Here is a 15,997-nt window from a genome sequence, read left to right on the forward strand (position 1 = left end):
TAAAGGGAAGAGATTTAAGAGCCCCAATAGACAACACAGCGATGCTCAGCCCTAGCCACCTCCTTTTTTTATGGGGACTTTTACTTTGGTGACATCGACTGGGGAAATAAGTTCACGCTAAATGACTTAAATAACCCTGCTACTCTTAGTTGTAGAAACTCTGAGAGATAATTTTAAGTTCCGACATGTTAAGAACTCGACGCATTACAACGGGGAGCAAACACCCAAGCCACTGGATCTTCATCATAACAAACAAGGAGGGTATGGTGGGCAGCAGCCACCAAGTAATGTTATCCTTCAGATTTAACTGTTACTTGGTTCACGACAAAACCAGGCCAAAGAGCAAATATTACAATGGAAATTACGAAGGGATGAGAGAGGAGATGAGGGGTATCCACTGGCCTGATTCACTAAGGTATAAGAAGGCAGACACTACGCTGAAAATCATAGCCAGTAAAGTGAACCATTTGATCGAGAAATATATACCCAAGACCAAACCCAGTGTCTCTAGGAATACAAGGAGACCTCTGCACATGAACCATGATGCGGTCGACAAAGCTAAGAAGAAAACCCAGAAATTCAAGGCGTGGGTTAGGTCAAACGATGAACAGGACAAGAGGATGTATGCAAGATCCAGGAACCAAGCAAGGACAGAGTGTAGAAGGGCTGAAAAGGAGTTCCAGAGGCTGGTTGCAAGCGAGGTCAAGTCAAACCCAAAGGCGTTTTACCGCTATACAAGTTCGAAATTAAAAATGCGAGTAAAAGTATCACACCTGAGGCTTGAAGATGGTAGTTACGCAAATTCTGACCAGGACAAAGCTGAGGCATTGAACAGTTTCTTTTCATCGGTGTTCACAAAAGAGGATAGGAACAATCTTCCTGCGTTTGAGGGCAGATGGTTCGACACAGCGCTGACCCACATTGTGTTCACAGAAGAGGCTATAAGAAACGAACTGTCAAAACTAAAGGTTCGTGGTGCATCCAAAAGTGCTAAGAGAGTTGTGCAACAAGCTTGTTGAGCCCCCAAAGATCCTGTTCTGTAAATGCCTGGATGAGCAAAAGGTCCCCAGTGATTGGAAAATGGCTTATATGAGTCCTATCTTCAAGAAGGGTGATCATCACTCCACGAATAACTACAGACCAGTCAGCCTGACCAGCATAGTATGTAAAGTACTTGAGAGCATTATAAGAGATGCCGCGATGGAACATCTACTACGAAACAACCTTGTAAAGGATTGCCAACACGGTTATATGCCGGGGCGCTCCTGCTTAACACAATTACTCAAGGTACTGGATGTATGGACCCAAATTCTGGAACAGGGTTGTAATATCAACAATATATACCTAAATTTTGCTAAGGCTTTCGACAGTGTACACCATGAAAGGCTGAAAATTAAGCTGGAGGGCTGCGGGATTCTGGTAAGTGTCCAAGCATGGATTGGTGACTTTTTCCATGACCGCAAGCAGTGTGTGGTGATTAATGGCACGAAATCATCAAGTGCACCTGTCACAAGCGGGGTACCACAGTAGAGTGTGTCATACGGAGGCGAATTTTTGTTTTTTGAGTTTGAAAAATCGGCCCATGGTATTAATGATGTAGTTCTATGTGCAGAAGCATGTGATATCTTCAGAGTTGAAAAGTTTTCATTTTTTGCTAGGTAAATTTTAACTTGAAATCTTACGAAAATTCAGTATTCCCACCCTTTTACCAACACCACTAAATAGCTTATTTAAAGTAAAGTAAATGTATCAGGTTAATTTATTAGGATGAAAATGATCCAGAATAGTGAAACGAATGATCTTGACACATTTATTAAATTTAATATTCCTTTAGAAAACAAAATCATCAAATACAAAACCGGTTTTACTACTACGACCCATTGTTGCCTTGCACACCATAGAGAACATGTCTTTCTTGCTTCTGTTTCTCTCATCACCTCCCTGCTGACCACCTGTTCCGGATGTAGCCTTCCCTCCTCTCCCTGGCTGTACCTGCGTGATGACTGCTGGCCCCTGGCTCACTTGCTGTACACAGCGGCTCTATACTCTAGGTGTGCGAGGGCCAGGCAGGGACATGCATGGGGTTGTCCAGGAAAGCTCTGACTTGAACATTGGTGAGGCTGCAGATAAGAGGGGCTCACTGCCAGCCTGGATGTTATCCAGATCTATGAGATCAGTGAGGGTCTTGGCACCTAGATTGACTTCGGGAGTCTTCCTGACCCTGAAGGAATCGTCACCAACTGATTCGTCATGCCCAGATCCTCCCATAAGTCTCATATCCAAGATCTTTTTGACTGCCACTCTTCTCTCCTCCTCATCCTTCCTGCAGAGCATTGTCTGCAGAACTGCCTCGGGATGAGCATACCAGGAAGATCTCCTCTCACAGTCTGCTCCTGAAATCTGAACCTTCACTGGCTGACTCCTCAGGGCTCAAGCTGGAAGAGAGAACACTTACCTCGGACCTTCGGAGAACTGATGACTCCCGACCAGTGTTGAACCAATTTGGCAAGTAGACGCACACTCACGATGAATTGGACAATAAGTCTCAGGTTGTGAAGCGGTTGCCTTTCGGTTTATGATGAGCGACCCAAATTCTACTGAGAACCTGAGAGCCGTTGTGAGCCACCTAGAATGTGAACTGGACCTGGCATCTTACAAGTAAGCAAGTCTATCAGGCATGACCCCAGTTTTGATGGCACTGCAAATCATGTAACCATAGTACTGATCCGGTACTCAGGTCGTCAATGACGGTATATTGCAAGCTCAGCGAGGTGGAGGGGCCAACTGTGATTTTTTCAAAGCTCGGATTTATTTCTAACTCAGTGGCAGAGTCCAGCATCTTGCCAAGAGGACCAGACCATCTGTTGTTTGAAAGAGTCTTGCCATCCAGCTCCTGGATCAGAAGTCTGAGTGGCAACTCGTTGGTGTGGTCACAAACAATCCAGACCAGCTTCCTCCCAATCTTCCGCTCTATCCACTGTATGACCCCCCCTTGCCACCCTGTGTTCGTGTTGGTGCTGTCCCCTCCAATGGCCTGCAGGGTCTGGTCTACGTTCCTCTCTCTGAGCCAGTTCACAATGTTATCTGCCACTATCTCAGCTGGTTTCCTGATGTCATCTTTTCTCTGGAGTGAAATGCCACAAATACTTCCCTCCTGGTTCACTGCAGCAGGAGTAGTGTTCCTCCTTCACCATGGCAGGGAACAACTTGTCAGAATCTTTCATGAACACTTAGTGTCATCCCTTCTCCCATCAAAGAACAAACAATTGATTCCATTTTCTCTTATCCCTTATCAAACTCCTCTTCTAGGTTACTGACAAGTTTCTCCTGAGCTCTCCTTACTTTGTTATGATCTATCACCAGGTGAACATCATCAGGTGTTATCAAACCACCGTCAACCTAGGCAGCTGTTGCTATCTCTGCAGTTTCTCTGAGACCAGTGTGGTGTCGCATGCTGGCCAGAGCTATGCTCGGGATATCTTTCCTATTTCGAATCTTATGCCTGGAAGGTTTGGGATCATTATTTTCTGGGTTAGGGACAAAGTCACCATTCTCCTGGTCAGCACTCGGATCAGCCATGGGGAAGTCATTAAACTCTGAATCAGCTTGACTCCAATCATCGGCCTTTTTTACCTCACCCTGGGCCTTCTCAAGTCTCTTTTCCTCGGCAACTCTTCTCCTCTTCTGTCTCTCTGTGGCAGCCTCCTGTCTCTTGGACTCCGGAATATCTTGGCTAGAAATCATGAGAGCCCCTATACTGCCAGTCTTCTCTCTCTGTGCTTTGACAAATGCCAGTTCGATCACAGGAATCTTCAGTTCACGCTTGCAAATACAGGAGATGTGGGCCTCGGATTTACAGTCACGATCGCATCCAAACTCAGGACAGAGAACAATTGGGCACTTGCAAGTAATTATGTCAAATAACTGGTCCAGTTGCTTGGCAAAGCTGTCCTTAACTGCAAGTTTTCCTCTCCCAAGAGAGATATCTCTTGCCTTTTCCCAACTGGCTAGCAGTCTCTCACTAATCTTCTTCTGACTTGTTATGACTGGAGGTTTGAACTGAGCGTTAGCCAGAGTGTACTGTGCCAAGACAGCTTTGGTCATATCACTGGCAATATCTTTGTTTGTGTAAGTTCTTTGGTTCTTTTCACTGATTTGCCTGATTAAAACACCGTATCTCAAAGCATCTCTCAATGTAGGCAACTCCGACTTCAGGAGCTCTCTCCCAGACCCAAGATAGTGACTGAAATGGCTGGATTTTTGGTTCCTCGTCCTGACACAAGCAGCCATCGCAAATATTATCAACTTATAAATGCATCAGAATCTGAAACAGAAAAAAATATTGTTAGTTGGGTTGTTAAAGAATGAAGTCAGAAAGCAATGTTCACTATTTAATTGTAATGCAGTAATGCAGCTGTACGTTAGATTTTCGATAAATTTCACGCTAAAATTTACCTAGCAAAAGGTTGCAAAATATTGAAACTGAAATTATTTTCTGTTTATATACACTAAAATCTACCAAAAAAGTGATGGGCCATTAGTTTTAGCTGATCTTCCCTCCTATGACACACCCTAGTACCACAGGGCAGTGTATTAGGCCCGCAAATTGTTTGTTTGCTTCATAAATGACATGCCAGACGCTGTACATCCCTTCATACAAATGTTTGCAGATGACGCCATGTTATTTCGGGAAATTAAGAATAAAACAGACTATGAAGAGCTGCAGAAGGATCTCTGTGAGCTTCAAGAATGGTCCAAGAAATGGCTGCTGGGATTCAAAGTCACGAAGTGTAAGAGGCTGCACCAGGGAAGTAGCAACGGCAAGGAGGAGTGTCATATGTCCCAACGGGACGAAGAAACTGCATGAATAGAGAATGAATGTGAAAAGGACCTAGTTGTGTATGTTGACAATGAGCCGAAGTTCTCGGGCCACTGTGAGAAGAAGGTGAATCAGGCAACTAAATTATTTGGTCTTATAAGAAGGTCGTCCTGATATCTAGAAGGTACATCCCTCGTAACGATCTTCAAGAGTAAGGTGCTTCCCCGTTTTGAGTACTGTCACCCCGCCTTGTCCCCGATATATGCTAGGGACTGTCAGTTGATTGAAAATGTCCAAAGGAGGGCCACCAGGTGCTGCCAGCACTTCAGCACCTCAGGTACTCTGCGACATTAGGGCGCCTGCAATTGCCTAGCTTATACTACAAACGGGCAAGGGGGAGCTTAATTGAGGTGTATAAACATCTCAAAAGGCACTGCTCTCCCGAGTGTTCTTACCTGGAGCTACGGGATGCTCACCCCACAAGGGGTCTCAGCTCAAGGCTGAAGAAGCCGCAAATCCTGAAAACTGTGAGGGATAACTTTTTCGGAGTGAGAGTTGTGAACTCTTGGAACAATCTGCCAGGGACTGATGTGACGGCACTGAGTATGAGCTCTTTCAAGACCCGACTTGACAGGCACTGGAGCAGGTTCAGATACATTCAGGAGCCAGTGCATGCCCAGTAATTGCCAACAGTGCATAATAGAGATGTAACCGATCGCTCAAGCAGCTAACGAATTGATCAGTGGCGGAGAGGATAAAAGTAAAAGTAAAAAACTACCTCGAGAAACACAAGCTGATCAATAACTCTCAGCATAGCTTCACCAGGGGGCGTTCATGTTTCACCAATCTATTATTATTCTTTTGCAACTGCTTTCGAATTAATGGATGACGGACACGATTATGACGTGGTTTACCTCGACAATATCAAAGCCTTTAGCAAAGACTCATATGTAAAGTGGAGGCACATGGAATTGAAGGAGATATTGTAAATTGGGTTAGGGCGTTGTTACAGGGCAGGAAACAGAGAGTCAGTATTAATGGCACTAAACCAGATTGGGGTAATGTCACTAGGAGAGTGCCCCAAGGCTCAGTACTTGGACCATTTACAATTTATTATATCCATTAAAGATATATATTTAGGCGTAGACAGCAACATAGACACATTTGCTGATGACACTAAAATAGCGCATGTAATTAAATCTGACGAGGACTCCACAAAACTACAGGAAGATCTAAAGAAATTTTTCTCATGGTCTGACAAATGGCAGATGAAATTTAATGTGAATTTTTTTTCTTCAGTATTTAGCTTAAGAGATGTAAACAGGGAAATCAGATATCAGATGAACAATGTTGTTATAAACAGGCATGGGGTAATTAATTAACTTAGCCTAACTAGTTAACTTTTGAAATAACAGTTTAGCATAACTTGATCGAAATTTTAGCAAATTAATTGATTAACTTCGATTATTATCAATTAACTCCTAGAAAAAAAAAAATATATATATATATATATATATATATATATATATATATATATATATATATATATATATATATATATATATATATATATATATATATATATATATATATATATATATATAACACCAGCCCTTACGCCCAGTGAGTATCCAATATATTTAGCATTATAAAGTGTAATAAATATGTGATGAAAAAGTTTGAGTTTAAAACCTCCACTGCTTATTATTTATTTGATATGCAGAATTCTTATCTTATCATGATATAATTTTTCAAGTAAGAAAGTCTAACTTGGTTTTCCATACTGAAATAATAAAATTATTTACATGTGAAAAACTGTTGAGTAAAAATTAAAAAGTCAAGAATTTATAATTATTTTTTCTGAAGACTTATTCATACCAAGGAAGTAGTGTGCCAGAAAGCCTCACCATTCAGGTATACAAACTACGGTATTCATTGACTCTTCTGGAAAACATTTACAGGATATTAAGTTATTTAATCCACGTGAAAATTCTCCTAAGCAAATTTGACACAGACTGATTAACTTAACTTAATTTAATAAAAAAAATCTTAACTTAATTAGTTAATGTTAAAAGAATCAGGTTTACTTAACTGGAAACAAATAAATTAACTAGTTAAATTTGAAACTTAATCGCCCCGTGCCTGTTTTAGAGAAATCCGACTGTGAGAAAAACTTAGGAGTAATGATAAGTAGTACTCTAAAACCAAGACAACAATGCGTATTTGCTCGAAATATGGCTAACAAAGTACTTGGGTTCATACAAAGGAGTGTTAGTTACAAGACTAGCGAGGTTATCCTAAAACTATATCTTGCGCTTGTGAGACCTCACTTGGATTATGCAGTTCAGATTTGGTCACAGTACTACAGAGGAGGATGACAAGACTAATCCCAGACATTCGGATCCTTGAGTACAGAGACAGATTAAAGCATCTCAATTTGCACTCCCTCGAGAGACGTAGAGTGGGGGGTTGACCGAGGTGTACAAATGGAAGTCAGGGGCTAAACAAACGTAATATAACAAAGGTACTTAAATTATCCAACCAGGAACGAACTCGTAGCAATGTTTTAAATTAGACAAATTTAGATTTAGGCGCGAAATAGGTAAACACTGGTTTGGAAATAGAGTAGAGGATGAGTGGAACAAGTTACCAAATATCATCATTAACTGGAACACGCTGAGTAGTTTCAAATATATGTTGGGTTGTGTGTAAACGGGACTGTCTAGTATGGGCCAATAGGCCCGCTGCAGTTTCCTCCATTATTATGATTTTTTTTTATTAACTTATACCAGGGTATTCCCATTGAATTAATACACAGACTACTCTCATTAATAGTTATATAGAAAGTGTATTTTAATCTTCAGAGAATTTTATAATGTGTCAGGGGTGAAAATATTTCGAGCTGCGGTGGAGTTGGGCCTCGTCTTCTTACCTCGCTGTTTGTATGGGGTCATAGTCACTAATATATTATTAATGTATAAATCATCATTACAGTTTCTTCTGACATTAACCTTATCTTCTTTTCCTTACTATTAACTTCTAAATGTTACACAAATTAGAGTAAGTTTATATTGCCGTTTCTCAGAATCACTTGGACACATAAAGCTAACATAATTTGTGTCAGGATGAAAACTTGAAGCAAGAATAATAATAATAATAATAAAAAATACGTATACAAAATAGTATTATTCCTATATGGCAAATGGCAACTGCTCAGAAAGCCGATAAACTGCACTGTTGTCAATCAATCGACTTTGTTGCCTGATAAGACTATTTGTGATGCTTTATTTTATTAAGCAATGTTGTTTATACACTATTTACTGCACTAATGCTATATCTCGTGGACTTTCTATCAGCTAAATTTCATTAAATGAACTTACATGGCAGTGGCACTAGTATTGAACTCAAGGTTGTGCTGATCGTGTCATGGATGTGTAGTACTGATCTGTTGAGACGGTCAGTATTTATTTCGAACAATTTACCGTTTCTAGGAACTAAAACAAAGTAAATACTGTACCTGAATATATGTTTCCAGAAAATACTGTACCCTAATAAATTTTAATTAAAATAAAGGTCGTGTCACAAGCAGTAATCATTGTAATAGCTAGTTTTTAATAAACAATTATTTTTACTCTAATGTAATGTAATATCATCATTAGTTAGTATAAAGGATATGTAAAATAACTTACGTCAAAATCTTACTAAACGCCCGTTGGTAAGGCTAAAACGCGATGGCTCACCCCAGACCCCCAGCGTAATGGTGCTCACCGATGTACAGTATACCACCACCTGAATTTCAACCTTAAACAGAACCGATTGTGAAGAAGTTGCCAGCACACTCCTGGTTACAACGTACTTGGACGATTCCAAAATATACAGAATTCAAGAATATATACTAACCTAAGACTAGAATTCAGATACAGTAACCCCACAAATGAAATTATTGAATTAATAAGTTCAATGCCCACAAATAATACTTACGCCAACTTTTCATTACTAATGTCAGAATATAAAATTGTAAAATTGCAATTGTGATTTACACCTGAATAAAATTTTAGTGAAACGAATGTGACCTCATACAATTACGCGAGGTAGAATGACGAGACCCAACTCAGTTTATTAATTTCACCACTACCAGACTGCCACACTTTCAAAACCTCTGAAAATTAATTACACTTTCTATATAATTATTATAAGACACTAATTCAATGGAATATCTTGGTATAAGCAAATAACAAAAGGTCTATAATAGATTTTAACCTTGATACCAACCGTTACTGAACGACAGATGGTGGTGTGGTTAGGTTAGGTTAGTTTAGGTCCTTTAGATCACCTTAAATGTTACGGCCAAAACAATAACCCAACTAAAGTGTCTCTATATAGTACCACCGTTGACAAATTCAGTCATTAACGGTTTATTGAAAAAGTTCTGCAGCCCGAAGGTTGAAAATATACATTGGACATAAATGACTTATTACATACATTGGTGGTTTAACAAAAGCTTTCATTAGAGAAAGGAAAAAGAACATACAGTGATTAATGTTTACAGTGGAGGTCACGTAAATCATGTGCACTGAAGTGCACTGTTGGTGTTGTAGAGGAGACACGTGGCTGTAGGCCGCCTCACTGTTGGTGTTGTTGAGGAGACACGTGGCTGTAGGCCGCCTCACTGTTGGTGTTGTAGAGGAGACACGTGGCTGTAGGCCGCCTCACTGTTGGTGTTGTAGAGGAGACACATGGCTGTAGGCCGCCTCACTGTTGGTGTTGTAGAGGAGACCACGAGGCTGTAGGCCGCTGTAGAGTAGCCACGGGCTGTAGGCCGCCTCACTGTTGGTGTTGTAGAGGAGACACATGGCTGTTGGTCGGCTGTTGGTCGACACGAGGCTGTAGGCCGCCCCACTGTTGGTGTTGTAGAGGAGACACGAGGACCGCCTCACTGTTGGTGTTGTAGAGGAGACACGGCTGTAGGCCGCCTCACTGTTGGTGTTGTAGAGGAGACACATGGCTGTAGGCCGCCTCACTGTTGGTGTTGTAGAGGAGACACATGGCTGTAGGCCGCCTCACTGTTGGTGTTGTAGAGGAGACACATGGCTGTAGGCCGCCTCACTGGTTGGTTCTCATGTTAGGTCCCTCCTCTCTTGTGGGGTGAACGCTGACCGCGTGGAACACGGGTTAACAGGCAAAGTTTCCACTGTTCACTCCAGTCTCGGCTCCAAGTTCATTAACTCTTTTTGTTTTCCATTCTTTTTCGAATTGAAATTGACACTTTTGTAACAGTGATGAAATAATCAACAATCCTTGCACTGGCTCCTTGGTGGGGAGGAGGGATGAGGCAGGGGGGTCACATATTGACTCCTAGGCTGCTCCAATAGGCGGGCCGAGGAAGACACCTCTGTCCCCGAGAGTGGTAGATGGTCAAGTGTGTGTGTGTGTGTTTGTGTGGATAATTATGCTTGTTCTCTCAGTAATTTAATGTCACTTTCAATAGTTTAGAGAGTGCTGGCGAATGATAATACAAAGAGAACAAGAAAGGAAGAGGTAGATCAAGACATATAGAGACAGTACAAGATAGGAAGACATTAAGAGAACCAGGAGAAACAGAAAGAAACATTTATAAACGATGAGAGATGGAGTGAAACATTCTGGAGAGGCGGTGAGATAGGCAAAACATCTTGTGTCTAGTGCTGTGTTTAAGTTAGGTTGGGGTTAGATTGGGTTAGGTTAGGTTACGTTAGGTAAAGTTAGGTCAGATAAGTTTAGGATTGGTTGGGTTTGGTTTGATTAAGCAGGATTAGATTAAGCTGGGTCGGGTTAGGTTAGGTTGGATTAAGTTAAGCTAATTTAGGTTTGGTTAGGTACGGTTGGGTTTGGTCAGGTTAGATAGTGTTTGGTTAGGTTCAATTAGGTTGGGTTGGGTTAGATTAGGTAGGTTAGGTTAGGTTACATTAGGCTCTGTTTGGCTGGGATGGATAAGGGTAGATTTAGTTAAGTTTGTTCTCTTGGGTTGGGTAAGGTTACACTGGGTTGTTTTGAGTCAGGTTGGGTTAGGTTGGGTTGGGTCATGTTATGTAAGGTTGTATTGGGCTGTACACTTGGACAATACAGGTTGCACACTAGGTCAATACAGGTTGAACACTTGGTCAATACAGGCTGGACACTTGGTGAATACAGGTAATACTGGTAGTATACCTGGTCAATATTGGCAGGATGTTTCTTCGGTAAGGGCCGGGCACTTGGTCAATACAGGTTGGACACTTGGCAAATACAGGCTGGACACTTGGCAAATAAAGGCTGGACACTTGGTCAATATAGGCTATACAATTGATCAATACAGGTTGAACATTTGGCCAATACAGGATGCACACTTGGTCTAAACAGGCTGGACAATTGGTCATTACAGGCTGGACGCTTGCTCAATACAAATGAATGCATTAAATTTAGAAAGGCTGTGAAGTACTCACACAATAAGACAGTCGAGCAACACCTGCCCTCTCTCACACACGGGGTTACTCTCCACGAATTCCTCCCCACGAATCTGGCTGAGGGTGGATTTGGATATAATACAGGAGGCACTGGAATAATTTGAGTCATGTGATGCCGTATTCACTTTAGAAATGTTCTCCTTACAATGACGAGACAATAAACTATAGATATTATACATCAAATTAGACATAACTGTACACTTGATAAACTTAAAAACTTCATTCTCTGGAAATGGAAAATGTGGTGTGAGAACCATCACATCCCCCCGAGACCAGGAGAATGTTGCCTCCTTCACTACCCCAGACTGAAATACTCGATCAGTAAGGCTCCTTGCATATTGGCTGTGGATCTCAGAGTCTTGAGTCATCAAGTGGCAATGCGGGGTAGTGTTCCATATGAGATTAAAAAGCCTAACAAAATATTAACAGAACCTTAATAAAAACTGGAAATAAAAGAGAAAAATAAAGAGGAAAAGACTGACAAACTTAACCTCCCACTTGTTCCCTCCCATGCTCCTATTAACCTTCCCACTTGTTCCCACCTCATGCTTCTATTAACCTTCCCACTTGTTCCCACCTCATGCCTCTATTAACCTCCCCACTTGTTCCCTCATGCTCCTATTAACCTTCCCACTTGTTCCCTCCTCATGCTCCTATTAACCTTCCCACTTGTTCCTACCTCATGCTTCTATTAACTTCCCCACTTGTTCCCTCGCCATGCTCCTATTAACCTTCCTGGAGGTTATGTATCTAAGCTACTGTGACGAGTAGTATTTATATATGTAATTACGTGGCAACACTGCACGTGTTATGTGGCAACATTGGCCCGAGGCTGCCATACGACAAGGCAGTCTCAGTCTGACTCTGTGGGCCGTGCATGGCACACGCTAGTCACCACTTGTATTTCTCCTATCCGTTAATAAATGGACTTCAGTGTTACCCAGTGTTTCCCTACCCATCACTGCCTTCTTCAGGGAACACTTGGAACCTTCATGGCGCAGTGAGTAGGATTTGCGGACTTACAAGTGCAGAAACAATGCCGACTGCCGGCGATGTGGGCGTCAACTCTTAATGTGTTGTGTTGTGTTGTGTTTCGCAGCGACGTGCAGTGTTGCGCCGTCACAGTGCGTTTTGGTGACGGTGGCAGTGTTAGTGTCAGTGTATTAGTGTGTCTAGAGCTGAGAGTTGAGCATTGGCCTCTATTTTGTGGTACCCACGGAGCACGCAGGCGTACACCCTTCTCGGGTGACACACACACACACACACACACACACACACACACACACACACACACACACACACACGCACGCCCGCACTCACGGACAGAACAGTGGATTCTATGCGTTATTTCTGCGCCGTTTACGTCAGATATATGTGGTTTCGAGCTGATGAGGCGCCACTTTATATACTAAACAGTGCAGTTCAAGCATACTAAGATGGGCGGTAAGAAGGGACAACGTCAAGATGGGAGACACGACTCCCCACCTTCTCCTCCCTTCTCCTCTACCGGGCACAGATGGAGCTTCTGCGCCCACCGCCCCTCATCCTTCACCTACAGCGACGGACATTGCGACAATTCTGAGGTGGATGGGCGACAGGGACGAGAGACGCAGAGAGATGGAACTTCAGAGGGAGGAGATACGAAGAGAGGAGGAAAAGGCGCGTTTTAATGCACTATTGGCGACAGTGGCGCTAACCCACCCTCCCTCACTCGCAGGTAGCGCGCATCAAGGCGCCAGTACCCTCCCTCCTCCACCACACCAGCGTCCTCCAGGCACTCTTGCTACTCCAACAGCTCCCAAGGCATCTGTTCAACCCCCACCCGCCCTCTCACCAGACGTCACGTTTCAGCTTTTTCGTGAGTGGAGGCGGCGGTGGACAGATTACTCCACGATGGTGGACCTTGATAGCATGCCTCCAAACAAACAGCTCATCCAACTGTGGATGTGTTTGTCACTGGAGACCCAGAGAGTTTTGGAGCACACGTTGCAAGTGCCTCCCGATTCTACGTCTTCAGTGACGGATGTGCTCGACCTTTTACAAAAGCATGTTAAAGGTCGGAATTCTAGCGTATTGCCAGATACCCAAAGAATGTTCTATACTACTAAGGGTATACACAAACACTTGTTGTCTTTAAAAGTAGGTTCTATTCTCGTACGGGAGATATATATACAAACAGTAGGACGCAGAAGCCTGTGGTCACGCCACCAGGACTCAGTCTTAACTACTTACATCTATCTATGTATTACTACGCGCTGGCCTGTACAAATGCCAGCATTCACAAGCTGAATACATAAAGTATAAATGTGATAATTTATATACATAATATGGTGCACAATAAATGGAATATTACATAGAATTAATACATGTTCTGTAATACTTTACTATACATAATTAATAAGAGTAATATAAGAGTAATATAATAATATACAGCTGAAGGTACTACTTTGTGTCCATATATATCATACACCTCCCTCCCCCCTATACGCTCATAGTTTCATCTTGAGCGGACCTTCTGTTTCTGAGTCGCTCGGACCTGCGGAGTACTGGGGCAGAAACACAAGGTGGGGATGGATTTACTTTAGAGACATCAACATTAGGGGACTCAACTGGGGAAGGGTCAACACTAGGCAGCTCCACAGGTCGGAGGAAACGACGGTTCCTCCACCATACTCTACCACTAGGAAGACGCAACCTTGTCCCAGCGGTGAGACACCGGATCTTGAATCCTGATCTGCTGGCCGATACTCAACCTGGGAAGGGGGCGGGCATGACAGTCATATCGAGCAGCGACATCTGCGGCTCGTTCTGCTGCACGGCGGTCACATTCCTCAGTCTTGGCCTGCCACTCTTGAGAAAAAGATTTTGGGTGGGCAGGAACACAAGACCTGAGATGATGTCCGTATAGAACCTGGGCTGGGGAGAGTCCGGTGAAGTTCGGGGTGTTGCGTAACTCCAACAAACCTCGATCGAAGTCCTCGCAGTCGATATTTCCTGAGGGTGACACCTTAAGGATCAGGTGTTTCACAGTCTTGACTGCGGCTTCAGCGTGTCCATTCGCCTGGGGGTAGTGGGGCGATGTCACGACATGACGGACTCCCCAACGGTCCATGAAGTCCCGGAACTCGTGGCTGGTGAACTGGGGTCCTCCATCAGTCCTGAGGCGGAGGGGAACACCAACTTCTCTGAAGTAATGCCTGAAGCTCCGGATGGTAGCAGTAGCCGTTGTATCACTACCACAGGGGACGACAACAGGCCATCCAGACAGTCGGTCGGCAATGACGAGGAAGGACTTCCCTGCAACTGCAAAGAAATCGGCCGACACAGACTCGAAGGGTCTTGAAGGGTTATCGTCGCACATTAAAGGTTCCTGTTGCTGGCTAGGTTGCAGAATCTGGCACGGTTCACAGGCACGGACGGTACTTGCAATGTCCGCGTTGATTCCGGGCCAAAATACAGTCTGCTTCGCCCGTCGCTTGGTGGCCTCCACTCCTCGATGGCTGTCGTGAAGGCGGGCCAAGGTACGGCGGCGTAGGGCAGCAGGAATGACTACTCGTGGGCCATACAAGACGAGGTCTCCATCACAATAGAGATCCTCGCGTATTTTCCAGTACGGGAGTAGCGATTCATGAAGGTCGTATCGGTTAGATGGAAATCCCTGAGACACACAGTCGACGAGCCGGATGTAGGGAGGGTCGGCCCGGGCTGCGGTGCGGAGATCTTCAAGGGTCTTGTCTGCATCCGGTGCTGTAGACTCTTCCGATGTGAAGACGGCCTTTAAAATAGGTTTAGGGAATTCCTTGGAAATAATGGCCAACTCTTGACAATGGCCATATGATAAAAGCGGAGTCGGGATACCATTATGAACATCAATCAGGGCTGAGCAAGACTGCTTATTAAAGGTAAGGGTAGCCCAGAAAGATCCCAAAGCTGGAGCCATCTTGGAACCATCAGCTGTCAGTTTCGTTGTCTGAGGAGGGGGCTGTAGGTTGCTCTGGGGTATTCCCAAACTTGCTAAGTGTTGTGGACCAATTACTGAGACGTCAGCACCGGTGTCAGGTAACATCTGAAGACTGCATGACGAGTTACCGTAAGAAATGACGACATTGATGTGCTGGGGCGTCGTGTCTGTGGAACTATGTACACGACGGCAGGAACGACTGGACACAGCGTCTTGATGCTTGCCAGAAGGAGGGGGCGCGCCAGCACTACCTGAGGATGACTTCTTGGATCCTAGGTGGCGTCCTTTATGTGTCTTCTTACGACAACATTTGTCATAATGGCCCACACGACCACAAAGTCTGCACTGAACTTTGCTAGCAGGGCACTTGACTGTATAAGCCCAGTGACCCTGGCGGTCGCAACTTCTGCACACGCTTTGAGCAGCTGGGCACTGGGAGGCATTATGCTGTCTCGCACAGCTGTTACACAAAGCTGCTGCTGAAGGTGTAGCTGGAGGGTGAGGGGTGGGGTTACTTTGCTGCTTCTTACCCTTTCTGTAGGAAGACACCGCCCTCACCTGGTCAGGCTGTGAGCGTAAAGCTGAAGTCGCACACCTGGCGGCCTCGTACGCTCGACATTTCGTAACAACATCTTGAAGGGAGGAAGTGGGGTCGAGGGAAATGAGACGCTGAACTAGCTCTTCATCTCGGACACCCGTTAAAATGATTGTCTTAAGTTGTGTCTCTTCACAGAC

General features: G+C 43.8%; 1 protein-coding gene across 1 annotated transcript in view; it reads right to left on the reverse strand.

The window, feature by feature from the left end:
- LOC121861886 (protein goliath-like) overlaps positions 1–15,997 on the reverse strand; it is a 64,520-nt gene that overhangs the window by 27,154 nt on the left and 21,369 nt on the right. Inside the window, exon 3 of the mRNA XM_042359785.1 lies at positions 11,281–11,358. Within this exon, the coding sequence (XP_042215719.1) occupies positions 11,281–11,358 (78 nt within the window). The remainder of the gene's footprint in view (positions 1–11,280; positions 11,359–15,997) is intronic.

This window comes from Homarus americanus, unplaced genomic scaffold (assembly GCF_018991925.1).
Source record: "Homarus americanus isolate GMGI-L3 unplaced genomic scaffold, GMGI_Hamer_2.0 scaffold55838, whole genome shotgun sequence".
Taxonomy (NCBI): Eukaryota; Metazoa; Arthropoda; class Malacostraca; order Decapoda; family Nephropidae; genus Homarus; species Homarus americanus.